General features: G+C 32.7%; 3 protein-coding genes across 3 annotated transcripts; 2 read left to right on the forward strand and 1 right to left on the reverse strand.

Annotated features, from left to right (window-relative positions):
* The first annotated feature begins 7,321 nt into the window (after window positions 1-7,321).
* Window positions 7,322-10,299, forward strand: LOC105800616 (serine/threonine-protein phosphatase PP1 isozyme 3). Its single transcript, XM_012631833.2, has 4 exons — window positions 7,322-7,609; window positions 8,718-9,277; window positions 9,365-9,586; window positions 9,760-10,299. The coding sequence occupies exons 1-4, from the start codon at window positions 7,435-7,437 to the stop codon at window positions 9,805-9,807; spliced, it is 1,005 nt and encodes a 334-aa protein (XP_012487287.1). The 5' UTR covers window positions 7,322-7,434; the 3' UTR covers window positions 9,808-10,299.
* Window positions 10,300-10,726: 427 nt separating this feature from the next.
* LOC105800618 (U-box domain-containing protein 9) lies at window positions 10,727-12,560 on the reverse strand. The gene is made up of 2 exons (XM_012631836.2): window positions 11,888-12,560; window positions 10,727-11,790 (listed from the first exon to the last, which is right to left on the reverse strand). The coding sequence occupies exons 1-2, from the start codon at window positions 12,431-12,433 to the stop codon at window positions 10,999-11,001; spliced, it is 1,338 nt and encodes a 445-aa protein (XP_012487290.1). The 5' UTR covers window positions 12,434-12,560; the 3' UTR covers window positions 10,727-10,998.
* A 1,258-nt stretch (window positions 12,561-13,818) lies between these two features.
* Window positions 13,819-18,906, forward strand: LOC105800620 (uncharacterized). Its single transcript, XM_012631838.2, is given in 6 exon segments — window positions 13,819-13,911; window positions 17,060-17,129; window positions 17,270-17,429; window positions 17,833-17,861; window positions 17,864-17,913; window positions 18,766-18,906. Coding segments are annotated over 6 exon segments (543 nt in total).
* Window positions 18,907-20,916: the final 2,010 nt, after the last annotated feature.

Consider the following 20,916-nt stretch of genomic DNA (forward strand, 5'->3'; position numbering starts at 1 on the left):
AATGGCACTTAATTACCATGCAAAAGGTACTTATTTGCTCAAGGGCTATAGTGTAAGTAAGCCCTCAATTTCCATTTTTGAAGAAGGTGAGATTTATGGTTTATGTTCATGTGGATGCTTATGATGAGGTCGTCTCATAACATTTGGAAAATGTGGGTCATGTGAAACATCGTCATTATCCGTACGTAATAAGCGTCTAGGAGGAGATTTAACAAATCGTTGTAGGATCAGTGGTTGAGCCTCTCGTGGTTTCTCGACGTAAAACGAATCGTGTGGTTTGTTCTTCGTATGTAATTTAGCTGGTTTGTTTTTTTTCTCATCATCATTGTCGTCTTCTTCTTCTTCTTCTTCTTCTTCTTCTAGTAATCTTGCTGGTGGATTGTTTCCTTCGTCGTCACTAGGTGGTTTCTCTCCGGCGAATGGACTCTCTTCCTCGACGTCTGCTTGTAGTAATCGTTTCTCGCCGATGACCCCAATGCCTGCTAGTAATCTTTCTGGAGGACTATCTCCTTCGTCACTAGGTGGTTTCTCGCCGGCGAATGGACTCTCTTCCTCAACGTCTTGTAGTAATCGTTCCTCACGGATGAGCTCAATGTCTTTTAGTAATCTTTCTGGGGGATTATCTCCTTCATCACTAGGTGGTTTCTCGCCGGCGAATGGACTTTCTTCCTCGACGTCTGCTTGTAGTAACCGTTTTTCACCGATCACCTCAATGTCTTTTAGTAATCTTTCTGGAGGATTGTCTCCTTCGTCACTAGGTGGTTTCTTGCCGGCAAATGGACTCTTTTCCTCAACGTCTTGTAGTTTTCGTTTCTCACCGATGACCTTAATGTCTTTTAGTAATCTTTCTGGAGGATTGTCTCCTTCGTCACTAGGTGGTTTCTCGCCGGCGAATGGACTTTCTTCCTCAACATCTTGTAGTTTTCGTTTCTCACCGATGACCTCAATGTCTTTTAGTAATCTTTCTGGAGGATTGTCTCCTTCGTCACTAGGCGGTTTCTCGCCGGCGAATGGACTCTCTTCCTCGACATCTGCTTGTAGTTTTCGTTTTCGTTTCTCACCGATGACCTCAATTTCTTTTAGTAATCTTTCTGGGGGCTTATCTCCTTCGTCACTAGGTGGTTTCTCACCAGCAAACGGACTTTCTTCCTCGACATTCTCTTCCAATAATCTTCCTGGCTCCCCTCCCTCATCACTAGGTGGTTTCTCACCGGCGAACGGACTCTCTTCCTCAACATCCTCTCCTAATAACCGTTTCCCACCGGTGAATGGGTTCTTACCCTCACCGTCCTCTCTTACAACTAAAATCCGCCGCCGAGAAGGATCACGATGCTGGAATAGTGGGTTTTGCTCATAAGCTAAAGTGGGAATAAGGTTGAAAACAAGCACTGTTCCAAGAAAAACCAAACACAAGCAAACTTTAGACATCATTGTTATGTTTTGCAATATAGCAAAAGCGGAAGAGTTGATTCCCTTTTATAATGGATGAAAAGGCGTTGAAGCCATGATTTTTACCACACATATGCATGCAATGTTACATTTGGACCTTGCTTTTTGGATAGTCCCGTAGGACACGCCTATCCCATTAACTTGAGATTTCAAAGGCCATAGGGAGACTAATTTAGGGTTCTCAAATTTAATGCCTTTCACTTCCACTTTTATCACATGGGCTACCATTTTTATTTTCAAAATCGGGGCCATTTTTTAAATTAAAAAATTATGTTGAAGTCGAAGGCTATCAAAATATGATTCTTATTTAATATATATATTTTAATTTGAAATTTTAACTTTTATCGGATTATACAACATTTTAATTTTTTTTATATTTTAATTAGATATTTTTATTTTTATAAGATTTTATAATATGCATCTTATTTAATCTTATAAAAATAATATAATATAAATGTTATTTAATATTTTCGATTGGATAAATTAGTTGGAGTCACAATTTTTATTTTTCAAAGTTGAATTCATGTATTAAAATTTTAAATGAAATTGGGGTCGAGATGAGTTGAGATTGGGAGGTATAAAATCACGTCAAAGAAAAAAAACCACCCAAATTTCTTTATCTGCAATTTAATTTAATTTATTTATTTCATTATTAATCATAAATTCTTTAAAGATATTAACTAATAAATGATTTTTTAAGTATTAAATGTTAATTATGTTCAAAGTGGGTCTTATTTGATATTTTTAATACTATAGAGACTAAATTAATATATTTAATAATAGATTAATTAAATGATACGGTCATTATAATAAAGGACCTACCATGTGTTTTTGTAGCGGGTTTAGAACTTTCGTCTCGTGTTTCGTGCAACTTTAGACGATCCATTCATTCCAAATTTGTCTAAGTCAGCCTAACCACCGCAAGTGAGAATTCATTTAAAATTCCTCCAATGCACCAATTTATATAGTGGAAGCAATTATGCCAAATAAAGCTACAAAAGAACAACAGAAAACCACACAAAGAATACGCAAGAGGTGTTTGAGTAAATGCTCTCAATATGTTCTTATTCATCAATAATAAAGAGACAATGGATGATTTACAAGAGAGGGGGAGGCTCTCTATTTATAGTTGAGCTCCCCCAAATCTTACGGTTTAGATTAAATTACATCGATGGACGAGATTAGTCTATCCATTAAACCATGGGATTTACAAGATACACAATATCAAATCTAATATAATATTTACAAGATATGATTCTTATCAATATTTTAAGATTAGTTCCCATAATTATCAAGGTAGTCTATGTTGCCATATCTTCATCATTTGGCCACCCAGGCTTCTCCAACAGTTCTTTGAATCGAGCCAATTCTCGTAGACTAAATGATCTCCATCTAATTGATAGACCTCCATGAGACTCATCTTGTGCGATGGTCATGAGCTTTGCACTTTGGCCCGTGACACTTTCATCTAGTATTATATATTATTATAGATATTTTTCTAAAAAATATTATAGATATATTTTTTACACTATATAAATTACGTAATATATAACAACAAAATAAAATAACAAAAAAAGGTTGAGTTGAGCTAATATTGGACTTTAAATGTTTGACGCCGATCTTAAATAATATTTTAAATGGACTTAATTTTATTGTACAAGTTTCATTCAAAATTTTCTAAATATTCAACAAAACTTGGATCCTAAATGGATAATTCTATTCTTAAATAGGTCTAAATTGGAGGTGTAATGGTTGAATTTAAGTTTGATCAACTAAATTTGAAATCACAATTGTTTAGAATTATTTATTTTAAGGTAAACTACAACCAAGGTTACTAAATTATAAATAAGCTTACATTTTGGTCTTTAAATTTTAAAAATTACAAAATGGTCACTAAATTATTCGAAAGTTTTCATTTAAGTCATTGAAGTATTCAAAATTTTTTATTGAAGTCATTGAGCTATAAAGTTTTTTTTTTTAAGTTCGACTAGTGAGCTCAAAGTGACAATTCAATGATTGGTATGATAGATCAATACCCACTGACAAGTAAAAAAATATATCTAGGTCAAAGCCGATCTGACGATCAATATCGAAGATCAGAGAAGAAAATTGTTTAGATTTTAATTCATAAATTTGTGATGTTAAAAATTGTTTCTTGAAAAAAAACTGAATTGTAAAAGAGAAGGAGAATAAGAGCTTTCGATTGGTGTAGGCGATGCGACCGGAGAAGACTATACAACAACAATTTTAATAGTCTGGTTATTTAAATGAAAACTTTTAAATTGTTCAATAGCCATTTTGTTACCTTTTAAAGTTGTGTGGCTAAAATGTAAACTTACAATAGTTTAATGATCTTTGGTATAATTTACTCTTTTTTTATTATTAAATTTGAGTTATTATAATTTAACATTCAAAATTTCAAATTTATTTTTAAGTAAATTATATTATAATATTTTAAAATAAAAATGAATTATATTTTAAAAATAGTAATACAATAAATAAATGCATAGTATTTTAAAATTATCCAAACCATTACTCAAGGTTTTTAGCATTCGAGTCCTAGTCCATTCAGTTAAATTATCGATTTATTGGTGTAACCAATCTGTTCAGATTTAATTAAATAGATTATTAAAATTTATATAAATAAAAATATCGAAAACACGATTCAACGAATTCAACCTATCTGTCTAGTTTGACTAAATACATCATTAAAATTTTATAGAAACAAAAGATATTTAAAATAGAAAAATATGATTCAGCTACTCAATCCAATTAATCCGACTCACCATTCTATTCAGATTCAAACTATCGTTATTTTTTCCACCCTAACCAATCCAATCTAAGAAGTAATTTATTCTTAATCACTTTGGCATAAAGAAGAATAACATCAAATCAAAGGAGTTGAAATTGAAAATACTTTTCAATCTAAATTTTAATTCGTCTATTGTCTTCATTTCTTTTCCTTTTATCAAATATTTTATGATTTTTATAAAGAAAAGGACACCAAGAATATATTCTTAGGGGCACACACAACAGGAATAATATCTACAAATATCAAACACAGTTTAAATCAACTTTCTATTTTTATATCTAATTTGAGGATTAAAATAGAAGAAATGATATTTACAAGTGAGGATGATCATTTCTTGAAAAGGGGAAGTCCGATTAAGATAAAATTATAAAATTTTGAAGGGTCAAAAATGTAAAATAAAAGTTAAAAGATTTAATTTGAATTATTTATATTTTGAGAGAAACTAAAGTGAAATTTTCTCATTCAACCAATGAATCAAGGTCGTTGTTTATCTCTTCGCTTCGATGTTGATCCCTTGGCCCTAAGTCTTTAACATGTGTTTGCTCTAGTTTTGTCATGATTGATCAGTTATAAAGCCTGATAGATTTCTAGATGATGATGGAATTGATATAGATTAGTAAGATCTCACCTGTATTTCATATAAAAGAGAACTCAACACCAAACTTTAGTAAGGTAGACCAAAGATGTATCGTGTGTTGAGCGTGAATGTCTATGAGGACCATAGTTGATGAGATGTTGTCCATAGGTAAAATCATCATTAGCGAAGTTGAGACCATATAAAATAAGAGTGACGAGGCCTATTCTAATGAGGTATTGATAATACATTCGAATGAATATAACAAAATAGTTTAAATGTTAAAAAAATTAACATTAAAGTCTATTTCATTATTTAAAATGATATTAAAAAGTCTAAAATATATTATTCATATTACTCTTAATATATTTTGAAATTAAATTTAAATAAAAATAAAATTAGTTTGAATTAGATCCATGGATTGACAAATTTTAGTTAAAATATATTTAAGTACTTATACTTTTTGTACATTTGAAATTTAGCCGCTTTATTTTTATTTCCATAAATTTAATCAATTTACTTTTCAGATTTCAAATGTCAAATTCAATTGTTAATACCGTCAAAGTTATTCTATTAAATTCATTAGTGTGACATTTTAAAACAACAAAATATTCCATTGGCGGTAGTTAGACTCGTCCATGGTAAGGCGGCCTTTACGGACTCGACGCCCGCCGAAATATGGGAGGGTTTGGGTAAAAAAATATGCCCGAAATATGGGATTGGGCAAAAAATGAGGCCCGTTTAGAAAACGGGCTGGGCCTCGGGCAAAACTTTTTTGGCCCGGGCCCGGCCCGAAAATATATTAAATATATATTTTTTATTTTTAAAATATAATAGTTTTAGTTTTATACAATTAATAATTTGATAATTTTACTAATTAAATGTTAGATTTTATTACAACAATTAATACAATTAACAATTAATAATTTGATAATTTTACTAATCAAATTAATTTATAAACCATATTTAGTATTCATATATATATAATATTTTTTACAAAGTTAAAAGTTATATATATATATATATATATATATATATATATTTAAATACAATATGGAACAAAACACGGTGATAAAGCATCGATTTTAGTAAATGCTTGTTAATCATTAACATCCAAAAACCATTAACTGCATTTTATTATTTTGGTCAACTTAGGTAGGATTTCCAAAAATAAAATTTGGAATGTTTGATTTATTCTTCTGAAGATCAGGGAAAATTTTGTTTTTGCATTTCCAATGCCAATCTCCCCGTCTTCTCAATTAATAATTTGATAATTTTACTAGTCAAATGTTAGATTTTGTTACAACAATTAATACAATTAATAATTAATAAATTGATGATTTTACTAACAATTAATTTTAATAATAATTAGTTTTAATTTTATTAAAAATATAATTTTAATTTTAATTAAAAACAGGCCGGGCCGAGCCGGGCTCGGGCAAAATCTCAGGCCCATATTTTGGGCCGGGCCGAGCCCGAGAAGTGGACTGAAATTTTTTGTGGGCCCGGCCCGAACCCGACCCGGCCCATCCCATGGACAGGTCTAGTGGTAGCATTACAAAAAAAAAAACTTTAAAATGAACTTAAATTTAACAAAAAAAAAACTTTAACATTGTTAATTTTTTAAATACAAAAACTAAAAATAAAAACTAGAATTCCTTAAAATAAAATTACGAAAACTAAATTCTAAAAATAACAAGAAAAATAAGAGGTTGATAGGAACCTCCACTATTAATGAATTAAAGATAAAATTTTGATTTAAAATATAAAATATAAATTATTAAAAGGAAAAATATTATATTTTAACTTTGTGAACCCAAAAATTTTCAAACATAAGCACGGGTTTTTTACACAAATAATACAAAAAATTTAAAAAATATTAAAATAACACAACCATTTTATTATGTACCAAAATGGTACAAAAAAAAACTGGTCGAGAGTCTACCACAGGCAGCACCAAAGGTGCCAATGGCAGAGGCGGTACCAAAAGTGCCGTTGGCACAGGCGGCACCCCAACCTTATAATGATCCCCAATTCATTTCAGCTGCACGAAGGAGAAGAAAGGAAAGGAGAAGAAAAAGGAAAAAGAAAAAGAGAAGGAGAAGAAGAAGAGGGAGCGAAGGAAAAAGAAAAAAAAAGAAAGGGAAAACATGGCACAGGTGTCGCCTCTGCCACTGACACCGAAGGTGCTGCCTATGACAGACCCTCGATCAGATTTTTTATTGTTTGTACCATTTTAGTATATAATAAAATGGCTATATTATTTTGATATATTTTTTAATTTTTTCGTATTATTTATGTAAAATCCCCCCTAAGCACCATTCTAAAGAAAATATAAAAGCCAAAAAGAAGGGAGGGAAAAAATCCCCCGCTCACTATCAACGACCAGTCCGTGTTTAAACTTTCACTTCATTCTTTTCCCAAAGATATTCTCTTTCACTTTCACAACAAGATCAAAGCATGTAAGTGGTGCAAAGACTTTTCTTTTCCCCTTTATTCTTTGATTCTTTCTCGTTTGTTTCCTTTTATCTTCTTGGGTGTCTATTTCTTCTTCTTCTTCTTGTTTGGTCCCAAGGGTTGTTTAGGGTGGTTTTGTATTATGGATGCTCGTGTTCTTGATGGTATAATCAATAGGTTGCTTGAAGTTAGAGGTAAACCAGGGAAGCTAGTCCAGCTTTCTGAGTCTGAAATAAGGCAGCTTTGTCTTGTTTCTAAAGATATCTTTTCCAGGCAGCCTGTTCTTTTAGAGCTTGAAGCACCTATTAAGATTTGCGGTATCTTCTTTTTCTCTGTTTTTTTTTTTTAAATTTAAATCTGTCTCTCTGTTCATAATTATGGATAATTTTGACTCTTTTTGAAGTTGGGGGGGGGGGGGTTACCAGTTTATGTGTTCACTTGTTGTTTGATGATTTGTTTCTGGAAAGTTTTTGTGTTCTTATGTTCATAAAATTCTTCATTTCTGTGATGGGTATGGCTGAATTTAAACTACTTAAAATGGGTTATCTTCCATTTGTTTTTGGAGTCAAGCTTGAAGTTATTTTTGTTGTATGGGGCCTATGGGCATTTTGATAGCAATTAGACCTTCTGCATGTTGTATAACACTATGATTTATTTGATTATTTCTGAAAAGTTTTCAAATTTAGTTTCCTTATGTAGTATTAATGGTGCTGATTCATGAATATGTTCATAAAAATTCTTCATTCCTATGATGGGTATGGCTAAATTTAAACTACTTAAAATTGGTTTATTAAATTATTGCTCACGAGATTGTGGATAAAAACACCGTATACCCTTTACTAGAATTTAGATTGTATTTTGCCATCTCTACTAAAAAAATAGACAAATTAATCCTTGTAAATTAAATCAAAGAGCAAATTAGTCTTTTTGTTAAAGATTCTATCAATTTCTACAGTTAAAAATTCGTCTTATACGAGGTATATGTGGTACATCACATGTAATTGTTTGGGTATTCTACTAGCTAGACCCGTTTTTAATAGTAGAAATGGATAAAATTTTTAGCAGAGAAAACCAGCTTGTTCTTTGATCTAATGTACAAGAACTAATTGATCCATTTTTTGAGTAATGGGCTAAAATACAATCTAACTCCTACTGCAGGACTTCCATGGTAATTTAACCGGAGATTGTGCAATTTGACTGCAACTGCATATTTTGCATAGTGTGAATTTGTTTTCCATTTTTGAAGGTTTCTTAATTCTTATTGCTGCCATAGCCATAAGCTTCGCGATATTCTGTTTTCGAAATACATCTATAACTTATATTTGATATTTACACTCAATCTGACTAAGATGGGATTCATTGAGAAACCTAAGCATAAATCATACATAACATGTTTCTTATTTGATGATTATTGTCATGATCCAGGAGACATTCATGGTCAGTATTCTGATCTCCTGAGGCTATTCGAGATTGGTGGTTTCCCTCCTCGTGTCAATTACTTATTCTTGGGGGATTACGTAGATCGTGGAAAACAAAGCCTCGAAACGATATGCCTTCTCCTTGCATACAAAATCAAATATCCCGAAAAAGTTTTCCTTCTAAGGGGCAACCACGAATGTGCTTCAGTGAACCGCATCTACGGATTTTATGACGAGTGCAAACGAAGATTCAATGTCCGGCTTTGGAAAGTGTTCACTGATTGTTTTAACTGCCTGCCTGTGGCAGCTCTGGTTGAAGAAAAAATATTCTGCATGCATGGTGGACTGTCACCAGAGCTCCGTAGCATGGACCAGATTAGAAAGATAAAGAGGCCTACTGATGTTCCAGACTCTGGCTTACTGTGTGATCTACTATGGTCTGATCCTAGTAAAGACATTCTGGGATGGGGCCCTAATGATCGGGGAGTTTCCTACGTGTTTGGTTCCGACAGGGTGATCGATTGTCTCAAGAGGCTTGATCTTGATATCATATGTCGAGCACACCAGGTTTAAATTCGTTCTACAGGAAACATTTGTTAGATTCTTATGGCTTCGGGTTCCTTTGTCTAATTGAAAGATAATTTATGCTTGTAGGTGGTTGAAGATGGATATGAATTCTTTGCTAACAGGCAACTTGTAACCATATTTTCAGCACCAAATTACTGCGGCGAGTTCGACAATGCTGCTGCCATGATGAGCGTGGATGAGTCTTTAACTTGTTCTTTCCAGATAATAAAGGCTGCAGATAAGAAACCGAAGTTCGGGTTTGGAACCTTAGCTTCAACCAAGTCTTCCATTACTCCTACTATAATCAAGGTATGGAGTCTCAAAATGCATTTCCATTTGGGGTTTTTGTTATTGTTAAGTCTTAATGTAGACCCAATGGCATATAATATATGGAGGATCATACACTGATGTTCATCTTCGACTATGTTCTGAAAACGGGCACTTTAAAGAAAATGAAAAGTTCGGTAACGTTATGTTTGCAGGAGCAAGTGCCGGAGCAAGAGGAAGAAGAGGGGTGTCATTTGATGTGATTTGTTGCTTTCTTTTGATTTAGAACAACACATACAAGAAAAAAAAACATAAGGCCAAGAAAGAAGAAGAGAAAATAAGGCCAAAAAAGAAATGCTACTTTCTAGATGGGGACAATAAGGCATGAAGTCTTTTGAATGTACATCTGTCAATCCAGATTCATGGATTTTGCATGAAGACAATAGGGATCTTTGGACTTGAAGCTGTTTATCATTTTTGTTCTTCTTTGTTTGGAAAATATGTAGAAATGGTGGTGAGGAGGGCTTAACTGCACTGGAGCCATGGGGATATTAATGGTGTCAAAATTTGAGTGAATCATTAGTTTTTTTTAACCAAATAAATTATAGCCAATTAAGCATGATTTGCTGGTAAATTTTAAAGTGTATGATTGAGGTTTCTGCCATTCTTACATTACATGAGATTAAAGAAATCATAGTTTGTTAATATGAAAATATAAATAATATGTTAGTACCAAGTAACTTGGTGTTTGATTATGATGAAGTATTGGGTAGTGGTAAAATATATTATACTCTTAAAGAGAGAATGCATATTTAAACTTTGAAGACGACGTTGTTGAAAAGAATAATCACAAACTCTTATCATGGATTGTAAAACGGATATAAAAATATAAAAATTAATTGAATATCAATCTCAAGTTTGTTCATTGGCTATAATTTTGATTACTTTTGCTTTCTTGATATATTCCTTAATTTTTTATACAATTCTTATTGCTACACATGGTACTCAGTTTTTAAATTGGAGGATACACACTTAAGGACATTAGGATCTATATCTATTTTATTATTAATATTTTTGGAATCGGATCAATAATCAAACCAATCAATCTGTCAATTTTCAATTCAATGAGTTCAAAGAAAATAAATTATTAAAATTTTATAAAAAAATTAGTCAATTTTTTAACTTTATCCATACCAAATTTCAAGATGAACTGGTTTTACACCTCTAACAACATTGGTACCCCTGCCTGCCAGTCCTTTCAAACAACACTGATTTCATCATAAGCAAACAATATTTGAATTTGTTTAAGAAGAAAGTATGAAACAAAATGTAAAAAGAATGGTTTCCCCTTGGGATTTTCTTTCATCAAGCAGCACATATCAAGCTAGAATAAGTTTTTTATTTGTTTTTAGCCCCTTTGTTCTACAAATGTTTTCAGAGTAGTCCCTTTAATTTCATCTGCGCGTGAAGAACCACATGGCGGCACTGCAGATGTCTTCAGCATGTCTGGAACTGGTATTTCTTCTATGCTCAATCAATCGTCGGAAAGCATCAACTTCCTCATCTCTAAAAACGGTGTCTTGACGTGAAGATAAAACTGCAAGAATCCTCAGTAGCCTATCAACAAGTATACCTCTACCGATCTTCCGCAACACAATCTGCACTGCCCCTAATTTATTAAACTCTGCTATGTTCTGATATACAGTACAAAGGCTGAGTATAGCTGAAGCAGCATCCATCTTTGCCAACGGATCCCCTACTCGTACGAGTTGGAGCAAAGCCGTGGGAGCCATGGATTTTCCGATGATGAACTTGTTCGATTCGAGTGACGATAACGATACGAGAGCCATTGCAGCACTTCTCTTTGTTTCAGTGGTACCATAGTAAAGAGCTCGAGTAAGCACATGGATGACAATAGGATGTTCCCCCATATGTTGTTTATTGATGTCATCGGTTGAAATGTTTAAAACTGTTTTGATCAAATCTTCTTGGAGCTGGAATTTGGAACGGTTCACGGTGACCGATATTGGACCGAGCAATCTCTTGATACTGTCCGGGATCTCAGCAAAAACTGCCCTGCATGCTGGTTGTGACTTTGTCACCATTTTAAGCTCTTTAGCAGCTTCCTTCGCATCAGAAAATGAACAATACAACTTGTGAAGCAACATGTTTACTAAATCTCGACTCTTCTCCATCATCTCTTGGCTTTTTAGTTCAGCTTCATTCGACTTCATCCAGTCCAGGGCCTGAAAATTGATCAACATCCATAAAAGATTCTTCAAGAATTAGATTACAAGTTTACAACATTAGTTAAAACCCATTAAAGAAACAAGAAAGTCTAACCTCGGTTGAAACCGAGACAAAGGGATCACCCATAATGAGTGGTGGAGATGAAAGAGTAGAGTTGTTGATTAGCTCATTCAAGACTGACTTAATTTTAGTATCCATTCCAATAATAGCAGATCGATTCAACTTCATCTCTCTTAAACGAGACAAGATTCTTATAGATTCGCTTAGTATATCAATTCCATTGTCATCTTCATCTTCAAGAATCATTGTTACTACCCATTGAAGTTCTTTCTTTAACTCCCTTACTTCCCTTGCTGCTGCTGATGGCTCCCCTGTTTCAGCCATTGAAGATGATTCTTTCCCTTTTGTTGATGATGACTCCCCTGTTTCAGCCATAGAAGATGGTTCTTTCCCTTTTGCTGATGATGACTCCCCTGTTTCAGCCATAGAAGATGGTTCTTTCCCTTTTGCTGATGATGACTCCCCTGTTTCAGCCATAGAAGATGGTTCTTTCCCTTTTGCTGATGATGACTCCCCTGTTTCAGCCATTGAAGATAGTTTTTTCCCTTTTGCTGAAGATGACTCCCCTTTTTTAGCCATTGAAGAAAGAAAAAGAACTAACAGTTTCTTGGTTCGTTCTACTTTGAGCACTCAAAGAAAGAAAGTAAAAGGGGAGTTCTACTAGCAAAAGAGAGAAATGAAAAGAAAAGATTGTAATTTGGACTGAATTTTCTCACCCTTCTCCCTTTGTGCTATATATATTTATACTTATATATAGGAAACTATTGTTAAGCTGTTTTTAATCACCTAATTATTTAAAATTACAAATTAGTCACTAAACTAATTAAATTTTTTCTTTTAAATCCTGAAATTCCACATAATATACTTTCCATGTGTGAGATTAAACAAATAAAAGTTAAATCTTAACCCGCTCTCCCCCAGCCTTTTACTTTTATCAGAGAAAACGTCCCAAACCTTGGTGATTAGCCTCCGAGCCTCAGGTGAAAACCATGGCAGACTCTTAAAATCTCCTCTATAAATTTTCTTATACATCGCCACAAAGTTATCATCTTGAAACAGTAAAAATACCCCACAATACCAAATATCCGCCTTAGCTTTTCTCATTATTTTGTTCTTTTGTTTACAATCTTTGTGACTTTAGTGAAGGTTCCATGACCCAACATACAACCAAGCTTGAATTTAGCTTTATCCGCCATTTTTGAACTTTAAAAGTTCAAGAAATAGAAAAAAAAAACCCCTTTTATCTAAATTACTGTATATTTACAATAGAAGTGACAAAAATAAAGAAATGGAAGATTAAAAGATGAGAGAAGAACATGCGAGCGAGTGAGTGAGTCAATGAATGAATGGATCACATGTCTTCGACGTGTTTACTCTTGCATGGAAATTAGGTAGCTTTTAAAAGCATATTACGTGGAAATTCAAGATTTTTTAAAATTCCACGTCATTCCTCTATTATCTTTTATCGATACTTAACAGAAAAAGATAAAAATAATAATTTCAATTAGTTTGGTGATTAATTTGTAATTTTTAATAGTTAAGTGACCAAAACAAAAGTTTAATAATAGTTGAATAACCTATAGTGTAATTTACCCAAGATAGTGTTGTCAATTCTAGGAAATAAGAATGATTGAGAGGGATATTTTGGGTCTGTTTGTTTATCAGGAATGTTTTCCTGATTTTCCAGTGTTTGTTTGCTTGAAAATAACTTACATTGCTAAACATTTTCAGAAACACGGGAAAATGAGAAGAGATTTTAGGGAAAATGTCTTACCGATTTTATTTCTGTAAGACATTTTCCATTTTTCCTCCTCCCATCCTTCTTCATCGAAACTTATATAGTTTGAGGAAAAATCAGCCTCTAAAAGAATTGATAAAAGATCGAAATTTATTCAACTCAGAGTGCAAGTCGTAGGGCAAACGAGTAAACAAAATCGAAAACAAAAGAAAGAAACAAGAGGAAGATGATGGCGAAATGCTTTGTTGCTCCTTCCGTTGAACCTATGTTTCAAACCTTCAATGGCCTTCAACCCCTTGCCGAAACGCGTCATTTCAAGGTACTCAAATGGTAGTTAATTTCCAAGTTTTTCTCTTTTCTCTCCCAAATCTGTATTTTAAGTTCTTATTGATCGAAGTCGCATTTAGCTAATCAAAGTATTAATTTTAGTTGTAATTTGGACAATTGAAGTGTTTTCATATAGGTTTTTAGCATTGACAGTAACTTCTAAATAATTTAATTCCTCATTTTGCTTTAGACTTTTCTTTCAAATTTCAATGCAACTCAAATGCTATTTGCCTTTCCTTTTGGAAATGGAAAGCAAAAAAAAATCTCTTTGGAGATGAAATCAAAAATTGGTTTTGCAAGAATTTGCAAGGTTAAAAGTTTAAACTTCGATTGTAAATCTATGCTTTGCTTTGAACCAAACGTAACTATCCATGTTAGGATCGTCCCGATTAAGCAACGAACAAGTAAAAATAGTAGAAGAAATTGAGAAGTTGAACACACAAATTTAACGTGGAAAAACTCCTCCAAAGAGGATAAAAAACCACGGCCAAAGATAATTTTACTATAATGGCAAAAGAACGAAGAGTACAAAATATGGAGATAAAAGCTAAACCCCGAAAACCCGAAAAACAAAGAACCCTCAAAACGTAAACACAAAATTCTCTAAATGTGTTATGAGTTCTAATCTAATGGGTGTATATTTCTAAGATTGTAAAAGAGTCTATTTATAGGCTAAATTAGTAAGTCAAATAAACTATGCTAATAAATGCTAAATATATTATACTAATAAATACTAAATCTTCTAGAAAGAAAATATATTTTTGTTTAACTTGATTTGCAAGCAATCTCTTAGAATGTGGGTCTCTAACAATCTCTACCTTGACAATAATCCTTTCAACGCCATCTTTGCCAAAACCCGCCACGGGCCTATCTTAAATTATACAGGAATTTAACTGAGTCGAATTTATGCTTAGAAGCTGGAAGACTTCTAGCCTTCGACTAGTGCACTACCAAATCAAAACTAACCTGGGTCTAATTTTCACGAACACAGTGCCCTAACTTTTCAAAACCTGCATCCAAAAGAGAACCTCTCTTCAACGAAACGGTCATACCTTTTTCTCTTCTGTGACCAAGTTGTCTCCGCTCCAAACGAGTTGACTTTGACTCTATAACGGATGAAGGACGTCTGATTTCACCAGTCACTATATAACCTTCCAGAATATAAAGACTGTCAGTTCTTTTACCTTTTAACAAAACGAGAGCTCCACGAGATACTTTAATGTCACTCGACTCGATGTTGATTCTGCATCCTTTCAAGTCTAAAATACTCAAGGAGATGAGATTCTTTCGTAAATCAAGTACATACCTGACATCTGGGAGTGTCCTAATCGTCCCATCGTGTATCCTAATTTTAACAGTACCAATACCAATTATCTTACTAGATGAATCGTTTCCCATGTGCACAACTCCACCTTCAACTGAACTGTATGTGGAGAACTATTCTCTATTTGGACACATGTAGAAAGAACATCATGAATCTAGGATCCACTCAGACGTAAGCTTTGAGTTATCGCTCGTTGACACTAACAAGAAATCATCGCCGCCTTCATCGACCAAATTAGCACCAGTTACATCTTCTTCGTTACTCTCAGCAGCTCTTTTATTTCGCAGTTTATAACAATCTACTTTAACGTGACCTAACTTTTTACAATAGTGACACCTTTTGTCTCGTTTCTTTGATGCTACCAAAATGGAAGCTTGCCTATCTGCTTTGCTATTCAAACCAAACTCATTGTCGAGTTTGTCTCTACTCAACAAATGACCCTTCACATCTTTGAACCAGAGTTTGTCTCTGCCATAAATCAGGGTCTCCCTGAAAGACTTGTATGAAAGGGTAAAGAGTACAATAATAGCATATCTTGATCTTCATCGTCAATATGAACCTCAACGTTCTTTAAATCATTTAAAAGAGTTATGAATTTACTGATGTGATCTCTAAGAAGCTCACTTTCGTTCATGCGAAACGTAAATAGACGTTGTTTCAACACTAAACGGTTAGCCAGAGACTTAGTAACATAAAGAGTTTCTAACTTTTTCCATAAGGCAGATGAGGTCTTCTCTATCAATACCTCCTACAATACTGTATTCGCAAGGCACAACTGGATTGCAGATAAGGCATTTTCATCAAGCTCTTCCCATTCTGTTTGATTTAGATTCTCAGGCTTTTTCCCTGTAACAACCTTTTTCAAGCCGTTTTGAACTAAAATTGCCATCATCTGAACTTGCCAGAGATTGAAATTTGTCTCACCATCGAACTTCTCAATTTCAAACCTTGTTGCTGCCATCTCTGAACGGGTTGATCTATGAAAATTAAACTAGCTCTGATACCATTTGTTAGGATCGTCCCGATTAAGCAATGAACAAGTAAAAATAGTAGAAGAAATTGAGAAGTTGAACACACAAATTTAACGTGGAAAAACTCCTCCAAAGAGGATAAAAAACCACGGGCAAATATAATTTTACTATAATGGCAAAAGAACGAATAATACAAAATATGGAGATAAAAACTAAACCCCGAAAACTCGAAAAACAAAGAACCCTCAAAACGTAAACACAAAATTCTCTAGATGTGTTATGAGTTCTAATTTAATGGGTGTATATTTCTAAGATTGTAAAAGAGTCTATTTATAGGCTAAATTAGTAAGTCAAATAAACTATGCTAATAAATGCTAAACATATTATACTAATAAATACTAAATCTTCTAGAAAGAAAATATATTTTTGTTTAACTTGACTTGCAAGCAATCTCTTGGAATTTGGGTCACACAACTCTAACAATCCGGTTTGAATGTCAAGCAATCACTTAATTTGGATGATTTCTTTTAAGGAACATGATCCGTATTGTAAATACGCGTAGACCTTCATAGAAATGCTTCACATATAGAAATATTTGATTCATGAATAACTCTTACTTAATCTCCCTTGAGAATAGTTGCTCGCATAGTATAGGATTTATTGACCAGGAACTGCTGATGGGATTTTAAAATTTCGCATAGCTGGGTTGACACAACAGGCTTCTAAAATTAACTTATGTAATACATAAATGTAGGTAGTTACACCAACCTTGAGTATATTTGCTAGTACTAATACATACTGTTAAGATATTCGTTGCTTTTGGTTAACTTGGTGGTCATTCATAGGCTTGGTTCTTGGATCAATTCGGTGTCCTTCATGATGGCAAGCAACCTTACCCAGGCGCGATTTCAACATGTATGTTTTCATTTGAGTTTTAGCATTGTGGTTAGATTTTTCTTTGCTGATATACTGAATTTTTCACATGTTAGGTAAGATGCATGTTAGTGCTTTATCGGTCCTTTTTCCATAAAAGATACAATCCTTATAGCTGACAGTGGAAAAGCTGGCAACAACTGGTGCCAAGATGGTGATCATAAGTAATTCTTCAAGACGTGCATCAACAACAATAGAGAAATTGAAGAACCTAGGCTTTGATCCTTCTCTCTTTGTGGGAGCCATCACTAGTGGGGAATTAACACATCAGTACTTGCAAAGGTTTGCCCCTATTTATCTTATTCTTACGTATGGAGAAATCCCCAACATCTATAACACATTTAAAAAAAAAATCATTGTGCATTAGATTAGTTGGACCAAATTTGTGGTACTGCAAAAAAAAAATTTATCTACCTGTTAAGTTCCATGCAATTTTTAATATGAATAAAGATTTCATGTTTTACAGAATTTCATTTAAAAAAGAAAAAGAAAAGAAACTAGGCAACCTTTTTTAACCTTAAAATCAAAATAATTTGTCTTATGGATTTTCCAGATGCGCCTTATTATGCTTATATTATGCAATTGCAGCTGCAATGTTATATACTGCTTTGTTTTTTAACTTCTTATTCTGGAAGCCTGTAACATACATCTTGAGAGTTTACCTGTCAATATTTATCACATTCAGGAAGGACAATGCTTGGTTTACTGCTCTTGGAAGTCTTGCATTCATATGACCTAGAGTGATAGGGGTGCTATATCTCTTGAGGTATGCAAACTGTTTTGAGTGTTTCTTAATTATTCTTTCTTCCTATTTATTGCTTTACTCAAATAGCATCCTCGGTTTAAGAAATCTCATGTAGTTTCTCTCCTCTTTCTCATTCGAAGGTTGTAGCATTAAAACCACATATTCCTAACGTATGTTGTATTACTATCTAATAAACATCCAAGATGCCTTGTAAACTAAAAGTCTACCTTCTGACTTCTGGATAGTTTGTAATCATCATATGCATATCATTAAATTGAATACAAATACAATATAGCTGCTGTGGTCCACTAGAAGTACACATTTGTTCTATTGCTACCTTTTCTATGACTAGCTTCTGAAATAATCAAGCCATAATTTTGTGTTTGCTTGACAATAGCTATAGACAGTTTAATATGAAAGAGACTTTACGAGATGTGTAAACCATTTCAACTTTAGAATGAAATGAATGCTTTTTGTGCTATTAACTGATTTAAGAAGATTAGAAAGTTTACCTGCTTAAGGATTGTGGCCAGAGAAGATTCCAGTTACAAAGTTTAGGATTTATGGTTAAAGAATTTAATAATGTCCGCATAAAGGCCCTAATAAATTAATTAGCACCAAAACTCAAATAATTCCTTTACTAAGAGCCTGTTTGCTATCAAAACATGTCCCCGTGTACTGAAGGACTTTTGTTGAAAAACTACAACTTCAGCCATTGGCTTTCAAAGAGGATCTAAACACCTAGTTCATCCATTGGTGTGCCAATTACAAATACTTTTATCCTCTTCATTGCTTTAACAGTTGTACTCAGACTTCACGACTAGCCAGCTTGATTGATTTAACATGTCGTAAAATATCAATTTATTCTTATAGGGTTTGGGCCTACAAGTTATTGAGAATGCTGAAGAAGCTGATTTTATCTTAGCCCATGGCACCGAAGCCTTGGGGCTTCCTTCAGGTTTGGTATGTTGGCAAAGATATGGCAATAGGGAGTTTTGCCAGAACATTTGCTGACATAGATTTGGATGATGGTTGCAATATCCTGAAAATTACTACTGTAGTACCCCGAAAATTACTACAGTAAGAAAGTAGGTATCCTTGATATAGTAAAATAAGGAAATAAAGTGACAAAAAGGGAAATTTTGAGTTGTGGCAACATTGGGAAGTATATTATGATATATTAATTCAAAAAAGGATTAAATCGCAAAAGTGAGAAAAGTTTTGTTGATCAAGAGTGAATACTCAAAATTTGAGGGGGTAAAGTGTAAATATGAAAAAGTTGAAGGACCAATAGTGCAAATATTTTAAGGGTGGAATAATCTAAAAACTAAGAAAAATGGATGAATTAGGACCAAATTGAAAAAGTAAAGAATTTTAAGGGACTAAATCACAATTTTATCAAATTAAATGACAACTCAATGATGAAATTTTTAAAGATTATAAAGGGCAAAATGGTCAATTAGAAGAGAGCGACATCAAGAAGGCAATGATGATGTTGGTGATATTTTAGATTAATTAAATAAATAAATATTAGTTTATTAATATTTTAATGAGATATTTTATTATTTTATTATTATTGTATTTAATATGTAAGGAGAAAGATGAAGAATTATCATCATCTTTTCCATGCACCAACGTGAGAAGAAGAAAGAAAGAAAGTTAGTTTTCTTTTCTTTACAATTTAGTTCTTTCTTCAAATACTCACAATTTTCACTTAGAAATCAAAAGAATTTTCATATCCATCAAGAGAGAAAGATAACAAGGAGACTATGCGGAGCTAAAATATCAAGTTAGATTCAAGAAATAGAAGCTGGAGGAGAGAGAAAATCAAGTTAAAGTTTGAAACTAATAAGACAATGTAAGAACATCAAGATTTCAATATATTTTTAAGTTTAATATTATTGAAAAAGCATGGAAATGATGTTATAGTAGAGTTTTTTTATATAAGGTCTTATGTTCTTGATATATTAGTGAAGGAAATAAGTGAAAGTGATGGGAAATATTATAGAGAAAGGGAATAAGGAGTTATAAACTTAGTAATCAACGTCTTGCACTAAAATAGTTTTGGATAGCAGCAATAGGTTAAATTTGAAAAATCACCATAAATCGTGGAAAATGAATTAGAGGATAAAAAATATGGAATTAAATATTATTGAGCCTAGTTTCTCATAGAAGAAACTATGTAAGTAATGGAATTGTAAATCATGAGATATAATAAATTTTGTGAGACAATGTCAGAATGAATTCGGGTTCCCTGTTTTGACTTTAGAAAATCATTAAAAATTTATAAAAATAATTGTGGGTTAGAATTTATATTTTAAAATTCTTAATGAGTCTTTTTCAATAGAAATAAACAGGAACATCATCCGAATTCCGTACGAGAAGATAATTAATTTTTAGTGAAGAAGGGACGAAACTGTCAGATAGTAGAACATGGATGAATTTCAAGAATAAACTGTACTTATTGGCTAAACCATAAATTATGAAAATTTTATGGTAAGAATATATTGGAGTCTAGTTTCATATAAATTTATCGAATCTTAATTCGGAGTTCTGTAGCTCAAGATATAAATAATTTAGTGACTATGACTCAAGTGGACAGCTTTGAATGAACATATAAATAAATAGTAAAATTATAGATAATGTTACATATAAGCATGTTATATACATTAAGGATGTGGAATGGAGAGGAGGAAAATATATGATTATTCAACTAACATGAGTTTTATTAAAATTACTAATTTGCATGTTTTAGGTTCAGGGACTAAATTGAATAAAAGTAAAATTTTAAGGGTAAATTTGTAAAATGTCAAAAAGTGACCAAATTGCATGAAATGGATTGTTTTATTATTTAAATTAATAAATTGAATGAAATATTAATTTAGATCAAGATTGGGTGGAAATTCGAGGAAAATAGAAAATTACCAAAATGTCATTGAATTTTGGTATTTCTGCCATTTAGCCTGGAAAGTTTGTATGAACTATGAATATTATATAAATATGTGTTTTATTATTGGAATTGAA

Source organism: Gossypium raimondii, chromosome 9, assembly GCF_025698545.1.
Source record: "Gossypium raimondii isolate GPD5lz chromosome 9, ASM2569854v1, whole genome shotgun sequence".
NCBI classification, from domain to species: Eukaryota; Viridiplantae; Streptophyta; class Magnoliopsida; order Malvales; family Malvaceae; genus Gossypium; species Gossypium raimondii.

Coding starts and splice junctions, on each gene's coding strand:
- LOC105800616 (XM_012631833.2), top strand. CDS start 7,435: ATGGATGCTCGTGTTCTTGATGGTATAATCAATAGGTTGCTTGAAGTT. Junction 7,610..8,717: donor AGCACCTATTAAGATTTGCG/GTATCTTCTTTT, acceptor GTCATGATCCAG/GAGACATTCATGGTCAGTAT. Junction 9,278..9,364: donor TCATATGTCGAGCACACCAG/GTTTAAATTCGT, acceptor TTATGCTTGTAG/GTGGTTGAAGATGGATATGA.
- LOC105800618 (XM_012631836.2), bottom strand. CDS start 12,433: ATGGCTAAAAAAGGGGAGTCATCTTCAGCAAAAGGGAAAAAACTATCT. Junction 11,791..11,887: donor TTGTCTCGGTTTCAACCGAG/GTTAGACTTTCT, acceptor ATCAATTTTCAG/GCCCTGGACTGGATGAAGTC.